Source organism: Thunnus albacares, chromosome 14, assembly GCF_914725855.1.
Source record: "Thunnus albacares chromosome 14, fThuAlb1.1, whole genome shotgun sequence".
Lineage (NCBI taxonomy): Eukaryota > Metazoa > Chordata > Actinopteri > Scombriformes > Scombridae > Thunnus > Thunnus albacares.
In genome coordinates, this window is record NC_058119.1 from 16,355,295 (window position 1) to 16,378,071 (window position 22,777).

The 22,777-nt window shown below is 42.9% G+C and overlaps 1 protein-coding gene across 8 annotated transcripts in view; it reads left to right on the plus strand.

The window, feature by feature from the left end:
* Positions 1 to 22,777, plus strand: part of zmiz1a (zinc finger, MIZ-type containing 1a) — a 104,162-nt gene that overhangs the window by 70,784 nt on the left and 10,601 nt on the right. For 5 of the 8 annotated variants that reach the window (XM_044372554.1, XM_044372553.1, XM_044372559.1 and 2 more), the window contains 4 exons: positions 1,855 to 1,968; positions 4,662 to 4,767; positions 14,545 to 14,580; positions 21,926 to 22,061. In XM_044372554.1, coding sequence (XP_044228489.1) covers positions 1,855 to 1,968; positions 4,662 to 4,767; positions 14,545 to 14,580; positions 21,926 to 22,061 — 392 coding nt within the window. Of the gene's footprint in view, positions 1 to 1,854; positions 1,969 to 4,661; positions 4,768 to 7,480; positions 7,813 to 10,798; positions 11,179 to 14,544; positions 14,581 to 21,925; positions 22,062 to 22,777 lie in introns of those variants that run through there. The other 3 variants (XM_044372558.1, XM_044372561.1, XM_044372560.1) reach the window with 3 other exon arrangements.

Consider the following 22,777-nt stretch of genomic DNA (forward strand, 5'->3'; position numbering starts at 1 on the left):
TTTACAAATGAGCAAATTCGGTGGAATTGACACCACTCGCTTCAACAAAGCCTCCTCAGTTATTTTCATAGGCGTCACTGACACAGCCCTAAATAGCCCGAATTAACGCGTCAAGCTTAATAAACGCACTAATTGTAGTTTGGTTTATATACTCGCAGCTCATAGTAAACCACACTTCAAAGGCGCAGAGTTAGTCTGTGAGCTCTGAGCTTGTGGCGGCTCTGCCAGCAGGGTGTTGTTTTGGTTTGGGGAAAGCCGCTGGCAGAGAGCCAGGTGTTATGCTGTTTTTCACGCAGCCAGGTAGGCACTGAACAGCCTGATCCTTTGGCTGGCCTGAAAAGGGGGTAAGTCAGTCCATCATCTCACAGAGGACAGTCTGTCAAACGTCTGGCTCTTTGTCTGAAACCCCATCTCTGCTGCTGCTGCTCAACCCCCCCCCCCCCCGCCTGCCCCTCCACCTCCCTGCTCTTGTCCTCATCCAACCCTGAACAGCAACAACAACAAGAACAGCTCAGGGCCCATTCTCCTCCCCGAAAGTCAGTGGAGCTGTTTCACTCCGCTGTCCTCCCCCTCACACCAGAGTCAAGGTTGTCAGGCAGAGTCGGTGGCAAACACTGCAGCAGGAGGAGCTGTGAGTTCAGATCTAGACAGACAGCCCCTGCTGTGCTAGTTCTGATTCCTCTCGCGCTGGAGGCTGATACGCCTCCCATCAAGCAGCAATAATGCTAGATTATATCATTCATCTAGAACAGGCTCTTCTCCTCCCTCTCACTCAACAAGATCATCTTTCTCTCACTCTCCCTGCTTCTCTTCACCATCAGTCAAACCCCTGTGAGAGTCCACAGCTAACTCTATAATGGCTAATCTTCACATCACAAAAGATGAGTCACTCAAGGCCTCTCTTGAAGCTCATGATATCATTGGAAGCTCGCACAGATTTTCTCTGTGGGCGGGTACCGGGCTCGATAGGTTAGGCTGCGCTTTCCACCGAAGAGCCCTTTTGTCACTCGCCGCCAGAAAAGCTGGCCTTTCAGAAACGCTCACCTCTGCTGCCCCCTAAAGACAATAGTTCTACCTTCTCTGGAAGAACACACAAAACAAGGCGCTTCAGCTCCAGATGAGAATAATAAATGCTTTCAAGTGGGCTCAATCTCGCCGACTGAACACACTGCAGCTCTGCGCCATTTCAGAGCTATTAACCTCCTGAGCCGTGAAGAAAGGGAGCCCAATTTTAAAACCGCTTATTGTGTCCTGCCAGCCTGAGTAGCCTTCAGACACTGGGAAGAAAAGACTCAACTGTTTCAGGCCTCAGTGAACAAGCAAGAGAGACAGACAGAGACTGAAAGAGATTAGACAACACACCAACGGCGCGTATTGAGTCTGCACACATAGCTGCCAGGACCAAGGTTGTTTTCTTTGTGCACAGCCAAGCCAGCCAGTGGACTTCTGGTGCTGAGGCTCTGTTACACTCTGAAAACAGGCAATGAATGAGGGGAAGAGAGCGGAGGAGGATTGGAGGGAAAGATTTGGTTGCTGTGTGGGTCATGAGGGTGAGGGCTGGGTGTTGCCAAGAGAGATTAACAAGAAACACTGGCATCATTGTTGATATGGGTGTGATCTTCTTCCCACAATGCAACAGAGCCCTGAGTGGGCGTGCATTGGAAGGAGTCAAGGTCCTCACAGGGTTGCGCAGAAACACAAGACATTAAATCAAGCGAGTTTGGAGGGAGAGCGCAAGGCTAGAGAACTATTTGGTTTCAGTGTTTTTCCAATTTGTACTTAATGTGAAAAAAAATAACGCCCATTATTTCCCATTGTTTCTAATGGCAGTCTGCTTTCTCTGTGTTTGCACAGCACTTACAGAACCCGGCCAACTTCCACTCAGCAGCTACAGAGCTGCTAGACTGGTGTGGAGATCCCCGGGCCTTCCAGCGACCTTTTGAGCAAAGCCTCATGGGATGTCTGACGGTACGCAAACACTAATTATGGTTTTCACTGGGTTTTTCAGGTACTTTTTAGGAGGTGTGAGCAAAACAGTAATTAGATTTTGGAAAGAAAATGGGATGATGTGTCCACTTCTGAGGCTTTTAACCTACTTTTGTGATACTGCAAGTGAATCTAGACAAACAAGAGAACAAAGTGCGGATACTCATGCCATGCCAAAGTCTTTGTCACCCACTGCTCCTCTCCACTTTGTGCTTGCCAAACACACACACACTGAAAAAGAAGCTTGAATAGTACTGTGGGTATTGGCTATCCCCTCTTAGTTCACCAGCTACCACTCATCGATCTGGGCACGAGGCCAGAGAGCCGGCCTGCTGATCTGCATAAGGTGTGTGAGAAAACACACACACACAATACTTATACATACATGCACAAGTCGCTTGTGTGGAAGAGGTTTTAGAGCAGAGAATTGAAAGTTTTTATCGCTACAATCAGTCTTTGAAACGCTGAAGTTAACATTGTTCCCAGCAGAAGTGGTAGCGTGAGCAAACAGATAAATGCTCATTAACGTGTAAATCACAATAAAAGCCTCTTAACGGCTGATAAAGAGCCATACAATGGAGCCCACCACTGAGATCCCGCTCAGCATGGGGCTGTTTCCATCAGCTAAATTGTTTCATCAGACTCGGAGAGCAAACTGCTTCTTATCAGGAGAATTACAGCGCTCAACAAGTCCATGCATTCTTTCAAGGATTCCTCCTTCATGACGTTCCTCTCTGGTTATGTGAAGTATCTATGCGCTGAACTGACATAGAAAGATGACTGTGCATCTCTTTTTTTTTAATCACAGCCCATGAGAGTTGTCATAGCTGAATGAAACCGCCTCATGCGGAGACGCTTGTTCCCTCTGGCGTGTCGTACATGTGGAGGTCATCCTCCATTCCCCGGTGGAACATCAGCTCCAGAGCCAATAAAAGATGACATAACTGAGCTGTCAGTGCTGTTCTGATAGCTCTGTCTGTCTGCTTTTTCTCTTCACGCATATAGCGAGAGCGTGGGTAATGTCAAAGCACGTAGACGACTGTGTTATTCCTGCCACTAGTCTCACAGTCTTCTATTGTCACCCACGTAGTTCACAAGGAGCTGTTTCTCATATACAACAAGTAGAAATAAACGACATAGCTGGGTTTTTTTGGGTTTTTTTTTTTTTTTTTGAATGGCCCAGTAACCTTCCATCCCCTCTTGCAGCACTCGTGCTATTTTCATGTTGACAGGAATATGGGGTTGGATGTACATCCTCAGAGGGAGATTAAGCTGAAAAAGGCTTATGAGGTGAAACACTGTTAAATCCGTGTTGAATCTATGCTAGCCTCTGTAGCTGGCCGCCTGCCTTGTACAAACTGTAGGGCAGAAACGGTCACGCAGGAAATTAAACGATTGACAACAACATGATTCGACCAACCGCGAGAGTCGTCATCGTTCACATCAGATGGTCGGGATCAAATAGATTGTGAAGTTACCTCATCCCCTGCGACGATGTCCTCATGTCTCCTATACAGCTTCAAATTAATGTAACATGATTAACTCAAACTATCTTGATTAAAACAGTCAAATAAATTTTTTTTAAACATAACCTGCGTAGTTTTTCTTTCAGTGCTCAAGCAGCCATACAGCCAGCGACAAAGGCACTTTATGATCACTGCTAGCTGTTACGTCGGCTCTCTAAGAAGCACCCCCAGCTGACCTTGTTAATGGTAATGTGTGTTTCGAGGTCAGAGGGAACAGAGGAGTTGTCATCTGTTAGCAGATAAAAGCAGAGAGGTTTCCCTTTTAATAATGATTTAGCCTTGTCTCCTGAGTCCTGTTTAACGTTACTCAGCATCCCCTTTAACTTTATATTAGAGTCCGGGAGGCTTCTGCTTCATGTCCCATAAAGGCACAACCTCCTTTTTGAAGTCATTAACACAAAAGGATTATTAAAGTCTTACAGCTGGAGACTGGTCCTTCTCAAAATTGGAGGGAAAAACAGGATTTTGAACCTTTTTTCACCTAGGGGAGGCTTTACATTCTAGTCTTTTTCTACACTGCCCTCCGATACACTCACACAGTTTGGCTGAACACAAGCTCACATCAACACCAGGGAGAGACATCCCAGTACCTATTATTTCCACATTTTCCAGGGCCTGTTTGGGTAATTGACCCAGCAACCTTTAGTTGGGAGACAAACTCTGTTCACTTTGGGGCCAGAGCAGTCTTGTTTGAGGATAACCTTTCAAAGACTCTGCTCGTTCTGCAAAGCGACTGTGGTTTGGCTTCCTCACCTCTCTTGGAGGTCGATGCAGTCATCAGACTTGTCCTGACCGTGGATCACTGGAGCAATCCAGACTCCAGACTCCACATTAATCTCACTGTGTCTGTGTGAGTGAGAGTGTTGATATTAAGTGTCTGTCTGAAGATAAGTGAAGTTTCAATGACAGACTAGCTCAGAATATTAACACTATTAAGTAAGTGAAAGGATTACGATGCCTTTACAGCAGTTTATATGGATGGATGGATTGATAGATAGATAGATAGATAGAATACAGAATTTGCTACATCTGCTTTAAGCTGCTGCTTTTAATGATGCAATTAAAATGATGTAACTATCAAAGAACAACACATCACATAATGCTGATCTTATTAGCATTATACTCATCATCCATTGCTCTTTCCCCCAGGTGGTTAGTCGCGTCGCTGCTCAACAGGGGTTTGACTTGGACCTGGGCTACAGGTTGCTGGCTGTCTGTGCGGCCAACAGGGACAAATTCACTCCCAAATCAGCAGGTAAGACCCACCGCTTTCCTAAAACACCAGCAGATGACATGCTCATACATCATCTCATTTACTGCTGTTGACTTGCCAGACAGTGGACGTTAGATGGCGCATTGTTGTGTTTACAAGTAAAACAAATCATTGTATGGCTTGTAGTCCTGATCCATTTCATTACTGTGGTTGAGCTATGAATGCACAATGTAGCTGCACATGTTTTCAGCACTTTATAAGTTATATTTGGATGTTTTATTGGCAAGACACAGGGCATGTCATTATTATACCATCAGACAGCTTAATTTACAAATGATTGTTTTTCTTTCTTTCAATACTTAAAAATAAAAACATGTCTGTTAAGTTAATATGAATCTATGGTTTGGAAATTTTTGATTTCTACAAATGACTGCGACCACAGACATTACGCAAAAAGCCCATAGAGCATCATGATGTCGGATATTTTTAGTCCCCATTAAACATTAATGTGCTATTGAGATGAGCTGTGGTAACCTCACAAAAACCGTCTACTCAACAGTCTTTCCACACAAAACCCACACTCACACTCATACGTGCAGTCTGTACACGCACGCACATGCAACTAGAGAGAGGAGAAGGAGTGAGCAGTAATGCTGTCCTCAGACATTTACCTATCAAATCCAATTTCCCACGATCCATACCTCCCATCCCCGCCTCCTGCTCGTGCAGGAGCGGCCCGTTCTTGTACATCTGTCAAAGTGAAATGTGCAGAGGCGGGAGGGGGGGAGGGAGAGAAAGAGATGGATGGCTGAAGAGGTGTCGCTGATGTGTGTTGGACCACTCACTGCCTGACAGAGACCTGACAAAACTGTAGAGAGTCAGTCAGAACACAGATAAACCTTTGTTCAGCAGTTACATAAGTGGCAGCGGTGACAGTCAAATATTTTGATTAAACCTGCAGTGCGGAACTTTTACATATAAATGAACGTCTGTTACATTCAAGCCCTTGCCAAACGAGTTCACACAATGCTGATTAAGCCTATGACCGCCAGATAAATCTCTGTATTTTATAGTATACCAGAGTTTTTAATCCGGTGTCGGGTTCGACATTCTCACACTAGCCGGATGAATGAATACAGCGAGAAAGAGAACGTGTACTAGAGACTTCCGCTGGTCAAGTGGCTAACATCTGGTTAGCCCTCAGCTAACTTGAATGGGGATAAAATAATTTCAACGTGCAGCTCTTCTAGACTTCCCAAATATTATCGGGCCGAAACTATCAAATTCTGATAGTGAAATGAATCATTTCGTGGGGATTGTGACACTCAAAACAATTTATTCACCATTTTATAGGCACAACAGTAGCGACGGAGTGGGCTGCGGTAGAGCCATGACGTAAGCACGTGTTGACAGTGTTTTGTAATTAGTCTGACTGCCAGAAGGGGGAGACAAAAGTCCCGCACTCCAGCTTTAAACTGTCTGATTTCTTTGTTTTGCCGACAAGGCGAACATGTTGCTTTTTCATAACAGGAACTGCAGTGACAACATTGACAGTAACACTCTGAAATCTTACCCCATAATTCGTCATACAAACTGCAATGTGTTGCAATGGAATATGCAGATGCACATGGGCTGAATATATCAGTTTCTATTTTTTCTTGCTCACATGGCCCCATGATATGATATGGACATTTGTTCAAGCTGAATATCCTCTTTCAGTTGTGGTGGGAAGCGTCTTGTTGGGAGGAACTTAAGTGGGCAGACAGACGTCAGTGTACAATATTGATTGCCGTATTTCTCTCTCTGTCTGTGTTCCTGTGTTGGGATAATGTGATTGTTGTCCAGGCATGGCTCGGACTGGCTGGCTGTCTGGGCCCGACTGACAGTCAGAATCATCTTCAGGCCTGCTGATGGTTCTGGGATCTAATAGAAGACAGCACTGGGTTTCAGGAAGGGCTGTTTATGCACGGCGGACAAATGGGAACTGTAGTGTAATTATGCGGGTGGGGGGTGGGGGGGTGGATGGGAGATATGATGCAGCCAGTCATCTAAACGAGGCAGGCAGGCTGTTGGGGTGGGAGGCAGATGTGACTCAGGGCAGATCTGACTCACTGCGCATCCATCTTACCTCCCTTACAAGGACGTCTGTCTGAGAAAGCAGACGGGAGGGCGACAGAGGAGATGTGATGCACACTGGAACATGCATGCGCTCATACAAACGCATTAACAAAAATGCAGAGAAGCATGCAGCTTTTACTGCTGTATGGTCATATTTGTGTATTTCTACTGTGTGTATGTGTATGTATGCATACATGAATGTGTGTCTAAATGTGCAGCCCCAGCACAATTGTCTGATAGCCTGCATGGCGACAGAGGTCCGCAAATCTGACACCTGAGAGCCCAGACGATGGCCGAGGAGTCTGGGAAGCTCTCTGTGGGCTCCTCAGGGGAAGAGCCAGACTGTGAAGACTGCAGATCAATCACACTGACGCTTTCTTTCAGAGCATCAGTTAAAGAGGAAATAATTAAGGAAATAATTAAAGAGGGAAAAGCAATTATTGCTACCCACTTTTTTGCAATTTGACAACTTGGGTTGTTGCAAAATTAAGCTGACGTGCGTATAATACAACCACAAAATCCTCTCATTGCTGCAGAGTGCATGCAAATACCATGTGATCAGGCAGACACTTTACTAGAAAGTAATGACTGCTAAAAGTAGTAAAATACTTCCTGTAAGTCATCTAGTAATTACTAACCAGTGATTTGTTTGATAGTTTTGGCACTTTCATATCTCCAGAGAGAGAAAAGAACATTTTCCATCTTACAGTTGTAGTTAAGGTTTGTGTTCGTAATTTTCTTTTTGCATGAGAGCCCATGAACCAATACCGTAAATGCCCAAAGTTGCGCGCCCGTAGTAATGTATGAACTGCTGCCGTGTGAGACCTTTCGAATGAAGTGGAGCGATTTTCAGCAACAGCAGGCCGCTGCTGATGAGCTGTCTGGAGATTGTGACCCTGCAGTGTGGTCTGGGGGGGATTAGTGTGTTGCTCTAATCTGGAATCAGCCAGTGAAGAGACTTATCTGCTGGTAGGTGAGCTAGCATTAGCGCTGTTACCTCTCAGTACCAGCGAGGAGAATGCACGGCTTTACCGCTGTTAGCATGCTAGCAGCTCACATTTAGTTGACACCCTCAAAGTTCAGTTATTGTGTAGTGGTACTTATTGAACACTGCTTTTTCTTTTTTTTTGCAAATGCTAATTTTTAAAATTCATACTCTTGTTTAAAAACTGTCCTTCGAGTGGTTTATGTTTTACTTAGTAATGTGGAGTCAGCTACGAGCAGATGTCCTGCTGAGAGGTTCATTAGATAATAGGTGTGCTGTTGCCCTACAAACACACACGACCCTAATGGACTGTGAGCTGTTGGTCGACTGTGAAGTTCAGCAGACCACAAATCAGATTAACTACATAATCTATCCAGGGTTTTACTGTTTCCTTCCTCAGTGAATGTGCCACACTCTGTCACCAAGCTCACAGCACTTTGTCCTCTTTCTTTCTGAAGCATAAGCTCCAATAATAAACCCTAAAATGTATAATTATGAGATGTTATCTTTTTTTTTCTTAAATTCTCAGATTGTCAGTTGCCGTTCACTCTCTGTCTTCTCATTGACAATATCCCCTCATGCACAGTTTTAATTAGATGAAAGCGTGACTCAGATTGTTTTGAACGTGTGTTATGTTTTACGACGTGACTTGACACGCTGTGGATTAAAGGTAGCTGCTCCTGGAATGATAGCTATGTTCTTAGAGACCTGCTTTAATGTTTAAGTCAGACGCAGGTTGCTGCTTGTTGTTCCTCCGTGTTGCTCAAAGGAATAATGATTCAGTCGTTTATATTGGCATTGCATGTTCGCAGCTGACAGCTAGAATTCACACAGAAGTTTGAACTCTAGTAGTGAAGGTAAAATGATTTTTTTTTTTTTTTTTAAAGGGAAAATATGATGGAAAGCTTTGCTCTGGATGGTTGGTAAATCCCCACACCACCACACGCCTGACATAATAAAAATAGTCCCAGGAGAACTGCAGAATTGTCAGTGTTCGGTCAATCAACAGAGCGTACTCACAGGGCGATCAGGAAAACAACCGCTCTGCTGTGTCAACAATGACAGAAAACTTCCAGGGTGTGGCTGTAACACTCACCCCATGAGTGAAAAACACATTCGCACAAACACACACACACAAAGCAGTTCATCAACCCATAACTCCCATAATTCAGCAAAAAAGTGGAAGACAATGAACAACTGTAAGTAAGTGCTCCCATTAGACTCTATGTAGACTCAATGCACACAGTGTGAGTGCCTGTAAGTACACACACACACCTACACTCTCACTCTCTCTCTCTCCTCCTTCGGCCTACAACAATCTGACATGTCTTCCACTTATCTGTCTCAATTTACTTTTACTTGATTGATTTTCTCACCCTGTCTTTCTTTCCATCTTTGAGCTGTGTGTGTAGAACCAGAGGAAGGTGTAGGCATCCTTTGTTACTGACCCAATCAACCTTACAGACTTTTATATTTAATTACTGCTGAGTAAGAGCAGCACACTGAATTATTAACAGGAAACAGAGTTTATTTTTAGCAGACGGGCCTCTCCTCTGACACTCTCCAGTGGTTCGCCTTAGATGATGAAATCCCTTTGCAACACAAAACTACCTTCAGAACTTCACTATTAAATTTATAGAAATAAAGCTCATGGGGAAATACTTATTAGGGTAGCTGCATCTCCAGCCTCTGGCTGATTGGGTCCTCTATCACTCGCTTCTTAATTGGTTCGGTTTACACAGTTGCAAGTAAATTCATTTTGATAATATCCCAGCTGAACCGGTGTTGCAGTTGTACTCCAAACACAGAAGACTTTGTTCTTGTCAAAAACCGGATGAGCAAATTATTTAAATCCTCCTTTTGTTTAGGGTTGACTGATCCGGCACCCACACCTCAGGACTCAACCATCACCATCTCCCCTCACCCATCATCCCCCCAGGGGGTTTGCGACACACCCTTTTCAAGTTATATTTCTGTCCCAACAATGCCTCCGTTGTGAGCGTTTCATTTCTGCGTGGGATATTTGTGAAACTGTTGATGACTGAGTGTGTCTGTCACACAAAAGCCGCACAAAAGACAACTTCCCTTTGCTGTCACAAGGCCAGTGGGCTTTCCCCCTCTTCGTCTCCACAGCACATCTCAACGTTTAGGTAAGGGGTGACAACAATGGCAGGTTAGGTCTTTCCTGTTCATTCACTCACATTGCTTTTTTTTTGGGGGTGGGGGGGGGGGGTTATGTTAGGGGCAGGCGATTAGAGGATAAACTCAGATTCACCCTCAACCTGCTTCCCCTTTGATTCAGCTGCGCTCAGATATTCTTCTGCTAGTCTCTGATGTGTCTTGTTAGTTGGATTTACAAAGTGGCCCCTGATGAAGACAGGGTGACGTTGTCAGGTTAGATTGCCCAATCAGCTTCTGTGATAAGGCTGATGACTTAATAGTTGTCTGTCATTGAATAGATTGATCTTTACATCTTGTACTTTCTTCGCTCCCCACTTCCTCTTTCATGCATTGGCTTCCAGCCAGCCTGCCTAGCATATTAAGCTCCACCCATTTCTGCAAGTTTGCAATCTGAGTTTGAGTTTTTTTTTTTTTTTTCTCTTCTTGACGAATGGCAGTCGCATTGCCAGATTATGTACGTGTGCATTTCTGTGTGCACTGTCTAAGTGTGTGATGGCAGCTTAGAGAAACAGGGCAATGGAGCGCTAGACAGCCGAGGCACATTAATAACAGCACCTCACGACAGAGGTGAGAAGCACTGGAATATCTTGCCTCCTCTATCTCTACTCCTGTTTGTCTGCGTCGGCTCGCTGTCTTTATCTCTCCTTCTCATCCTCCCTCCTCCTTCTGTCTCTTCTGCTCCCTCTGTCTATTCTCCCCCCCCCCCACCTCCCTCCCCCTTGCTTCCCCCCTCCCCCGCTGTCTCGAGAGTGTGTTGGAGCCGGTAGCAGGTACAGCAAGAGCCCATTAGTGCAGAGCCCTGCTCTGATTGGATAAGCCAGAAGGAACCGGGAGACTGCCTCTGAATAATTGATGTGCATTGTGCAGACGCCGGACAAGGGAAAAAGACAGATCAGAGAGCAGGGGAGGAGAAAGAGAGTGAGCAAAAGAGAAAGAGAGAGGAAGACAGAAGAGGGGAGAGGAAGTAAGGGAAGAAAGGGTGAGCAGAGTAAGGGATATGTGCAGAGAGTGACAGTGATAAGGTGCAAGCAGAAGGCTTTGGAAGCAGCAAAAGCTTTGAGAGTTTCCACTGGCCTCTGCGGGAACAGGAGCATTTGTGACACTTGAGTCTTTTCGCTGCGCTATGAAGGGAATGAGATGAGATGTGCAGGGACTTTGCTTGGCTCAGGGTAAGTGTGGGTGTGTGTGTGTGTGTCTTTACTGGCTGTCCATGTGTGTATCTCTGCACTACACCATCTAGTATATTATTGTGTGTATACGCAGTTATAGGGCAGGATCAGGGGTTAATAGAGGCCATCTGAATTGCAGTAATCGGAGCAGCATTATTTTCGTGTTAGTTAGAAGCATTAATTGCAACTGTGCTTTGACATTGTTGTGTCTGTTTTTAAACTGCAAATTAGGCCACAAATAATACAGACTTCTGCCGTGTCTAGTGTGCTAGTGTGACTGTAGTCCAAAGCACTGGCCACTCACACAAGACAGGATCAGAACGGATCAGCTGACCACAGGTTGACCTACATGCTGTTCTGTCAAAGGGTCACTCTGTGTGGGTTTGTGTCTGCGTGCACAGTGCACAAGCATATGTTTTTGAACTATTTCTGGGCTTCGTGGGTCAGGGTTACAAGTGAAGTTGTGGTTATGTGTCGGTCTTTATGTTTTGTACGAAGGCTGAGCATTAAGAGAGTTTACTTTGGGGTTAAATTTTGAGGAATTGGTTATGTTTCGGGTTAGGGAAGTCAGATTTGATTGTGAAATAATTAGTTAGTACTCACAAAGATAAAAGACCAAGCATATGTGTAGTTTATTTTTTTTTATATCTTAATGACACAATTAGTTCCATCGTGCTTGTTGATGTGAAGAGTAAATATTACATAAGTGCAGGTGGCAAAGCAGCATCATACTGGACGTTCAACAACTTATCCCACTTTATGGCACCTAAAGGAGCATGTATCCATGTTGGTGTGAAGGGTGCAAGTGTACGTGTTTCTATGTCTGGAGAAGATGACCCACTTTTCCACTGTGGATTCTTTTTTTAAGTTGATGACCTGTGCTTGGAGCCAGAGCCTGTCTGCCTGTCCACTCATTAGGAGAGGAGGAGGAGGGGGAGAAGAAGGAGGGGGGGGAGTGTAGTCATGGAAGGACAAAGCAGCAAGATCAGTGCAGCAAAGGCCTGCTTTTTTCAGCCTTTAGTGGTGTTTAAGCATGTATTTCAGCAAGCTAATAGGAATTATCTTCTTATTGTCAAAGGTGCGTCTCATAAAGGGAAACAACACTTCCCCTCACTTGAGCGAATAAAGGCCAGTCAGGCAATAAAAGTGATGCGATGCTGCTGCAGGCTCGTTCAATCTAACCTTAAAACCGACAGCTATAAAACAATAACACAATCTTCCTTCGACATGTAGAAAACACCACAATATAATGCGACTTCCAGCTAGCTGTGGGGGAAGCTGCAGCACTTCCTGTTAGCCTGAGCAGAGTGTAAACTGCTGAAACTGTTTGCATCCTCAACCTCACGGCCACATGCAGCCGCTCTGGCCTTCCTCCTTCCTCTCTGGCTCCAACGCTTTGTTTGTATCGTTTTACTCTATACTTCGGTGACCTCCTGTGACTGCACTCTTGAGTACTTCCCATCAGGCTGTTTAGTGACTCATTCATGACATTTGACTTTGAACTCTGTGTGTGTGTGTGTGTGTGTGTATGTATGTGGGTGGGTGGGTGGGTGTATGCAGGGGGGGCCCACATCAGTTTTTGCAATTTGTTTCTGCTTTTTTCTGTGAATCATTGCCATGCTTCCCATCCCTTCCTCCTCCCACTGAAAGCAAGTGGCCAACTGAAGTTGTGTTTTATTTGTTGCTGGAGAATTCAGAGAGGAATTTCTGGTAGGACAAACTGATGTGAAGTATTGATAGCAGCGAGAGTGAAGTTCTCAGCGCCTCGGGCGATACAGTAGAGTTGTAGGATGTGTTCCAAGAAATACTAATAAGATTCCTCAGTCTTGTTAATAGCTTTCATATCTCCTCAGCTCTTAAGTCAAGGTGTTTTGACGTCTTCTCATGGCCGCTCATCAATGAGTTCTTCTTTAACTAATTCACCTGTAATAGAGCCACAGCTGGAATTGCATTACTTTTTAATCACAGTCTTATATTATGAAACAGCAGCCCCAGGAAATCTCAGAATTCTTGATTGTGTTTCTCACCCTAATGATTTCATTGAAGGAACAACAGTGTGAGATGAAAGACATATTGTGGAAGTTGAGACAAGTAGCGTGTCTGGTTATAATTAGGCATGTGATATTTACTAGTTCCCCTCCAGTGGTGGGGAGCTGCGCGTGGCTGATAAGAGCAATTCATTCACAGCTTGCTGTTCTCTGATGTTCTTTCTAGCCGTGCGAGGCGCTTTACCGTATAAGCATATCTTCACAAAACCCAGACACTGACTGTGTTTGTTTACTCACTAACACAGACCTCAGTTTCCATATTTACTTCACTTTTTTTCTTTTTTCTTTCTTTTGTACATATGCTTGTGTGTACGTACCTGTGCGCAGATATGTACAGTTACTTCCCTGTTAACTTTTACGTGCCTTTAAGTAAAGTCGGTTTCGTCACAAATGAAAGATTATTAGTCATGTTATCTGGCATCGTGAGTGTCGCAACAGTTCTCTGGTACAGATGTGGAAGGTCGTGACGCCGGGGCTTACGTCTGTGTCCAGTAAGCGCTGACTCGCACGGCATCTGACGCAGATATACCAGCCACCTGAATTTCATATCGCAGCCAGGATGCAGGTCAAACCCATAGGTCAATGCCATAACCCCTGTCATAACAGATGTACCCAAAGCCAACTGTTTAACTGATGTGGTCTGTTATGTCACTCGCTGCGCTGGCGTCACAGGATGCAAAAAATACCTACGTGACGTAGAGCTGCAAAGATAAGTCGATCGAAAGGAAATTACTGTGCAGCTATTTATTTATTTAATGAAGGTTATTTTCAAGCAAAAATGCCAACCATTTGATGATTTATCAGATTAATCAATAATGAATATAAATGTTAGTTACAGCCTTAATGTAAAGACACCATGCAGGGAATAGTGTACGCCACATTTTTTAGATTTTAACTAAATGGATAAATAATATACTGTACAAATGACCTTTGTGTCCTAGTGCTCGTCCTTTTTTAGTGATGTCCCTCTGACTGCTTGTATAACACACACATTAGAGTATTTGATTCATAAGAATGACCCGTTAAAAGCTTCTATAAATACCATGCCAAGAGATGTTCATCATAGCAGCGAGTCTCAGTCAAGCTCAGTTCGATTAGACATGTCCCACAATAAATTCAGACTGCAATAGACTAAAGTGTCCTATATAATATTTGTTTTTGGCCACATGCAACAAGGAGACCCCACATTTCCCACCCGAGCTTCGACATTTCGCACTTTTTTAAGTCAGATCCAGCCGTCATACTGCATTATGTTTGGTGTTCATGCTGATTCTGATAACTCTGCCCCGTTTAAAAATGTGTAATTTGAACCCCACAGAAACCAGCACCTGCAGGAGATGTCAGAGTGACTCAGGTAGAGCTACCCTCTCTTCTGGGCTGCAGCATCTCTTGGCTTGTGAACCCCACACACACATCCCGGGGAGGAGGGGATCTGCCCACTCCCTCCATCTCCACCTGTCCGCTGTCTAGCATCCTTCCATCCATCCTCTCCCCCCCCTCTGTCCGCTCATGTCTGGTGTATTAGCCAGAGGCTTCGAATGAAAATCTGTCAAACCAGCCATGTAGAAAAAAAAACTGCATTGTTTTAGCAATGCAAAATAAACAAAACAATTATAAAAAATTAAAAGCAGATTAAAAAAAAAAAGTAGTATGAAACCATTTTAGATTTGCAATATTCTGATATGTGTAAGTAGTTAGTTATATTTTAGGCCTGGTTTTGGTTCAGTGTGATTTCTGACAGAGCTGTCTCTGCAGGGCATGTTTGAGTTGTTCTGCCTTCAAGCTGTTGAGACTAAAGCCCATTTGATATGCTCTTCACTTAGAAGAAGTTGGCTGAGCAGAGAGGGGGCAGGATGGGGGATATCATTGACTGCTTAAATGGCTTCCATTACACTTCTGCAAAAAGCATGACTTTTTTTATTTCACAGGATTTTACTATCCCCTCCATATTCGTCATTTGCATAATATTTTGTACCCACACAGCACAGACCTACCTGCCAGTGTTGTACAGACCTACCGCTTATATCTTTTTATAAATTGCTTCTTTTTTTTATGAATCATCCCACACATTGTCTCAGAAGGCTTCTATGTCTAGTGCTGCAGTGTTCATGCTCAGAAAGTGTAATTTTTCATGTAGCATTTCCTCTTTTGTCTGTGTTGTTTATCGACAGAACTACAGTAGAGCTGCATGCACAGTATTACATGTCTCTATCAAAGCCCGGTGGGACCAGTGTGGCTTGTGGAGTAAAATACTGTTTATAAAGTAAAGGAAGAAGTGCAAACACTGATGTACTGGTGATAAGAATTTGGCTTTACAGACAAGATTTTTGGTCATTTCCTGACCAAAGGTGATGTGAGGATGTACAGTATGAGAGTAGGGATTTATCAAATGTGTTTAGACTCTCGTACACTGAACATCATACTCTGAATACGACAAAAAACTTCTTGACAAGCTTCGGTGAAAACCAACCTACTCAGTTTCATAACCAAACCCCCAAGTGTATATTTTGCAGTTACTACTGTCAGTATCAAAGGAAGAGGAGCATGAACAGTGACATCCCAGAGTCACACTGAATATAGTAGTTCAGCAGTAGTGTAAATTTTGTCAGCTATTTTTTTTTTATTTAGTCTTAGTTCTGTGTCAACTGTCCTTATTAGTTTTTCTCACATTTAGTTGACTTTATCCTGTTTTTATTTCATGTTTTAGTTGACCAAAAGTCTGGGCATTTTAGTCTTATCTTAGTCAAAGAAAACCTTAACTATTGAAGACTGTTGACATTTTAGTCTCTTTTAGCCATTAGATTATATTCAACATTTCAGTCAGTCTTGTTGAACGGAAACCAATATTTTTTTGTCATTTTTTGTCATTTGTCAAACTTATTTCACATAAGATTTTATCTTATCATTATCTGATGAAAAACAAAGAGTGCAGCTTTGCAGAAAATATCTGGTCTGGTAGATTCAATTCAAGTAATACATCCAGACTTAAAACATGTTTTGATTTGCGTACTTATTTTGAACCAATATGATTCAACAGCTGGGGCCCAATACTCTCTTTAAAACTATCATAAAATAATGAGAGCTGTACAGACAATAGAACATTTTGAAACCAATTTTTTGGTTGCCCAAAGTACATGACAAACTTACATTAACTTGCTTTCTGTAAAATAGTTGATGTATTCCTCACTGTGCTCATTGTGCTGCCATAGTTCTGATATGGAAACAGAACTGCTGCACATGTCAGCCAATGGACAAGAATGACATTTGGATTGTAATTTAGAAAAAAACAGTTTATTGCATGTTGGTATAGTCACAGTCAGTGTTTCATGACGTCGGTGCCGTCTTATCAACATCTCGTCTTAGTCATGGAAAAAGAGGTCATTGATGAACATATTTAGTCATGGTTTTCCTTAATGAAATTAACTCTGTTCAGCAGTTACAAGAAATATCTTTCCATTCTGTTTTGCAAGACCTCTTCAGCCCCATTCATTGCGGCCAGTCCTTGCTTTGTATTATCATTCGAACACGTGAGAGTGCAACAGTCACATGTAATGTCTCCTTTTTTAAAAATGGGATTTAATAATGTAACACAAGAGCTAAGCCTATAGCTGCTACATGATACCGTATCAGTAATACATTATACCAGTGAAACCATATCAATATCATGATATGGTAGTGCAGTCTGCTGTAAATGGAAACATGTACACTTCTCTCGCGCTGATTTTTACTTTGGTTCTGCAATGTGTTTGATTCCCCAAACAAATTCAGGAGCAATCTGACGAAGGCCTCATGCATAAAGGTGTCAGCGAGGGTGATTCTTCACAGTCCACAGTGGAGCGTCTCATTTTTCCTGTTTGAATTGCAGAAACAGACACATGCAATTGTTTTTGTAAAATTCCATAGTAGCAGTACGAGGGTTTGGTAAAACATGTGCTAGAGTAATGCTATTCTGCTATTGATAAAAAAAAAATTGGATGGCACCTGTCCTGTTTGACATTGCTTATAAAAGTAAATAATAAATCCATATTTAAGTTGTGAATACGGTAGCATATACCCACATTTCCTACAATTTGTCATATTTAAGCGATTAAAATGTCACATTTAGTTAGTCAGTGGTAGATAGCCTGGAATTTCCAACATTTACACTAAGACATGGCTGAGCTGTTTTTCTTTTTATCCTAAAATTGCTCTGTGCTCCATTCTGGTGAGCTCTGCTGCCCTTTCAGCACAGAGGATGTCTGAGCTACGAAATTACTGATTGAGTGCAGGGGAGAGTAAAATCTGTTTGCATCCAGGGAAATTGCCATGTCAGTGGCTGTAAGTTCGCTTCATCACCGGCATTTGACATGCACTGGCACAAAATTAGACCATTTGAGCTCATGTTTTATTTTGTCTACTGTATGGGCAATTGCTGGGTAAAACTAAACCTTTCTGTGTAGTCACATTGCATATTGTGTTCAGTGATTCACACCTGGGAACTGTCCATGGCAACAGCAATCTGAGTGTTAAGTGCCTTGCTAAAGGGCACCGCAGTTATTCACAGAGGGGCAAGGGACTCTCAGTCGCTTTCCCCAACCTAATGTACTCTACATGTGGCAGATTTAGGGATCCACATTTAAAGGACCAGCGTGTAGAATTTAGTGGCATCTAGCGGTGAGGTTCCAGATTGCAACCAACTGATTAACCCTACCCTCACCCTTCCCTTCCAAGCGTGTAGGAGAACCTACAGTGGCCACGAAACTGGCAAAAACAGCAAAAAGCCAGAGTTTGATTTGTCCGTTCTGGGCTACTGTAGAAACAAGGCAGTGCAACATGGCAGCCTCCATGGAAGAGGACCCGCTCCCTATGTAGATATAAAGGTCTTGTTCTAAGGTAACAAAAACACAATGATTCTTATTTTCAGGTGATTATATACTAATTAAAACATACTTATGAATATTATATTCCATTTCTTCCAAGTCTGTTCTGCTGGATGCCACTAAATTTTACACACTGCACCTTTAAAATGTGTCAGGTGTTTATCAACAAAGTGAGGTCAGCATCATGCAGCTAACTGAATTAAGCTGGGGTGCACACATTTAAAGTGTCCTGGAATCAGATAGTTGGCAATCTGTCATGATTTAACTGGCAAGTGATATGCTCGGCAGCAGAAGGCTTTTACCACACACAGACACACACAGATGCTTGCACACACACGGCACTGTCAGAGTTCATAGTAATTAGCATTGGGGTTTCCTTGTAAAAGAGGACTTGTACACACACTCTGTCATTAGTTAATGGGCCTTGCAGCCTGTTACCAGGGCTTACTCTCCCTCCCTGCTGCTCCCAGAGGGGCTGAGGTGAGGTGAGATTGAGCCGGGGCTACTGCTATCAGTCAGCCATACAGCATTAAATACAGCCTGGATGAGGAGGGCCCAGATGTCTCTTGGCTTTACTCAATTAAAAGCCGCGGCTTCTAAGAAATCGAGCTGCTCAGAGAGGCTTCTGGAGAGTTTCCTGAAAAATCAGCTTACTGTATGTTTGCTCACTCTCTTTCTCCTGGTAGTAGACAGCATAGAGGTCAAGGCCCATTACAGAGTCCAGTGAAAACAAGTCAACACAACATAGCAGCTTCGGAGTGAACTTTCAGAGGAGTGTCACTCTAGTCTGTAGACATTAGTCACCTAGAGCAGGAACTGTACTGTTAGTCATGTAGTTAGAGGAACCGTTTCAAATCATTTTTCCTCTTAGCCAGTCATAAAAGCTTTTCTTTGTCTCAGCTTGCAGTTTCAAGGTAAGAATGGTGAGATTAGCCAAGATAAACTCTATTAGTGGATTTGAATGGGATCAGTTGCAGCGTCTTTTAAAGGGAGGGGGAAAAAAACCTTTGAACTTCTCCAAAGAGGGATGGCATGTCTAAGTAAACTATGATGTAATTTCAGTATTTAAAAAAAAAGGACACAAACGTTACATGGAACTGCCAACCAATTCGTCTTTACAGGCTCCTAATGGCAGACAGTTGCTCTGAACTTTAATGTAAGTGTTACATTTTTGTCTTTACTTAAGAAATAAAAAAACCTTTTGTAAATAAAAAAAACAGTTAATATTAGACTAACAAACATTAAACCCTTATTGCAGAGAAGGTGCCTCCGTTCAGCACCGCCAGAAGCTTCAGATAAGCCTAATGTTACATGCTGTAGCTACAATGGCTTTACTTTCCCACCCAAGTGTAAACTGGCATGTCAACACATTATCAAATAGCACTGACATTTAGCAGAGGTGCTACTTGATCCTCTAGATATCCAGTGTTTGGGCAAAGCTAAGATACACTCACCATTTAACATTCAAGCTGCATGCGGAGACGTTAAGAAAAACATCCACCAGCGTCTGTGTGTGAGGAGAAAAAGTAGCACCATTTCCCCCCGCCACCCCTCCAAACTAAGCTATCTCTTTGATCTCGCCTGTTACAGAATTTGCTGAACCAAAGTTATTATTTTATGATGTTGTAAATCTATCTTGGAATAGAATTTCACAGGATTTGGTTCACAGCGATTCAACTCTGTATCATGTAATTCTTACCTCATCTACCGTCTTACACTTACTGCATAGTTTTATTTGATGAAGTTAAAAGTTTTGTGGACCTGTACGACTTGCGGAAGCCGCTGATGCAAAGACGATATAGTGTGAGTAAGGTTTTAATAAAGAGCCTTTAAGTAGTTGACCTTGGCTTGTCTCCACCAGGTAGCTGTTACAGCCTTCAGTAGTCTTTAGTGTAAATGAAATGGGGACTAAACGTAAAGACGAAAGAGGAGAAACGAGAGAGGTGTAACACGACAGAGACCTCGCTCGGCTCGATCATCTGAGCTCTTAGCATCTGCTCCTCTTGTTCGCCGTTAATGAAGTCAGCGAAACATCTTAATTGATAATAGTTTAGACAGATTCATCAGAGTAGAACCTGAAGTTGTCAACATAAAATGACTGAGAGGAATGTGCAGCGTAAACAGATAAAGTGGGAGCAGTGAGGTAGCGTAGTCGAGGGTATGTGATGGTGTTGGCAGGGGTTTTAACACAGGGGACTGCGAGGTGAAAACAAGGTCATGTACTGTACTAAGCTTGCTAAATATGTGCGGTGCCCAGAGCAGACCCTCGCTCTATTATGAATGACTTCTGGCCTTGGCAGCTTGTTAGATTCGGTGGCTCGTAGTCACACTGATATGATAAGTCACCACAGCTCTCTTTCCTCCACTGCCTCTCTCTTTCTCTCTCTCTCTCTCTCATAGCGGCTCCATCACTTGCGCTTGGAGCTGATCTTTAGGTCTAAATGGTGGGTTGCCAGTTGAAGAGACAGTCCCTCAGTGTGGAGGTGGTGATTTAGTGGGGAGATAAGCTCTCTGTAATGGCAGGGTGGAATAATTCCTCTTTAACTAGGAGGCTTGGTTCTCTCCACCCTCTAGAAGAAAATGTTCCACTCTTCTGCTTTTTTTTTTCTCTCTTCATTCTTTTCCATGCCCTCTCTCTTGTCCTTTTCATTTGTCTTTGTAAATAGTCACTTTTCACTTTAGATATGAATCACTCTGAAAATATCATACATTATTAGCTGAAGCAAAGTCAGATGTGGTATATTGTGTGACATACAGGGTACAGGTGGCGAAATATAAAACAAGGTTTCGATTTCAATATCACAATAATTGGTTCATTTTTCCATTTACAGCCATGTTTTTATTTGTGTTTAATTTGCAAGGCAGACATTCGCTGCAAACTGCTTAAACCTCAAACGCAAGATTTGTTCAGGTTGATTTCAAAGCTCTACATCTCGAAGCCCCAAACCTGTTAACAGCATTACCTACAGTAAACGCTGGTGTATCTGGGTCCACAAGGCTTAAAATAGCACGTTAAATTATCTAAGTAAGTACTGAACGCGACGACCTTTCTTTTTTTAAATTGAAGTTCGACTTAACAGCTTTCTACAATCAAGAGGAAGTGTGTTTTAAACAAGCCAAAAAACACAGATTGACTCAAAAAAAAGACAAGTTGATTGGCATCGGACAAAAAAAATAAATAAAACCGGCACAAGGAGAAAAAAAACAATATCTCAACTCTTCGTTAAGAGGATGAGAAGGCTGCGCAGTCTGATGAGTCCTTAGAGATATGAGATGACACGGGAAGTGAGGAGAAGAATAAAGTAGTGGGTGGTGAGTGGAAGTGAGTGAAGATATCACCGTTTCTTACTTCCTACATAGATGATATCTGCAACCCTAATCACTTTGTCTCTGTCTGCCTCTCACGCTCCATTTCAGCCTTTCGCTCTCTATGGCAGAAAAAACAGGGAGGTCCCTTTGTGCTGTAGATAGATTTCAGTTTATATTTTACACTGCAGGTAGCGTTATAGCTGCTGTGAAATCCACACAGGCAAATAATCAATGGAGGTTTATTGAGTTAGGCCGCCCCCTGGAGGCTGTAGCAATATCTTCAGGCTCTGGACACAGCGTGCAGTGCAATTCAGTGTACTGCACTGTTGAAAAGTGACAGCTATTCATTTAAAAGTGTGATATAACTTAAGTTGAAAGCAATAAAATGTGATTTATATGTGATCATTCACTCATAGGACCTTAAACATTCACCATAAATACACACCAGGCATATATGTGTGTGTGTGCGCTGAGGAGGAGACTTAACACGTGTGTGTGTGTGTGTGTATTTCTGTGTGTTTTCCCTCGCAGCCCTGCTGTCGTCGTGGTGCGAGGAGCTGGGTCGTCTCCTCCTGCTGCGTCACCAGAAGAGCAGGCAGAACGAATCGCAGGGAAAAGTCCCCATGCAGCCCAGCATGAACAGCATGAAGCCCGGCCTCACACACAGGTCAGTGAGGAGTTTCAGCTACGTCTCCTGTCACATGAGTCAAGGTTACTTTTTTCCATCTCACAATGTGTGTTTAAAAAAAAAAAAAAAGTTAAAATATTAGCATCAAGGACAACTAAGAACAAATTGGGTTAGCATGTTAGCATAGCTGTTTCTACCCATTTCCCCCTTGTTTTCCCCCACTGAATGTGCACATCGGACACACATGTTAATTTTAATACCACTAGTTACAGTCACTTAGGCTGATACAAGCCTATCTGTGCCATCTGTCAGCAGTGTGCTGCCACAGACAGTCATCTGAAAGAGGTCAACTTAAGCCTTTTAATAGACTACTTTACTTTTGGATAAATGTGTTGAATTTCAGTGGGCTTTTTTTCTGGTATTTATGTTTTTTTGACTATGGTTTGCAGTGTTTTTCTTTTGGACTTGAACAACCCACAGCCTCAATAACAACCGTGTCTCAAAAAAAGTAGTATTAATTGCATGCCTAATTTGTTTTTTGTACTTTGTAGTTTCAGTCATATGGTTTCTATCAAAAACATTACACAGTGACCTAACAGTATAATGCATGCGGTTAATTATTTTACATTATTTATAACAATGAGTCATTTCTAATTATATTCCTGGAGCTTTTTCAAGGTAGAATTTGCCATCCCTGCTTTTTCCCCCTAAAAGTATTTTTAGATCAGGCATTCTCACAAATTCTAAACGACTAG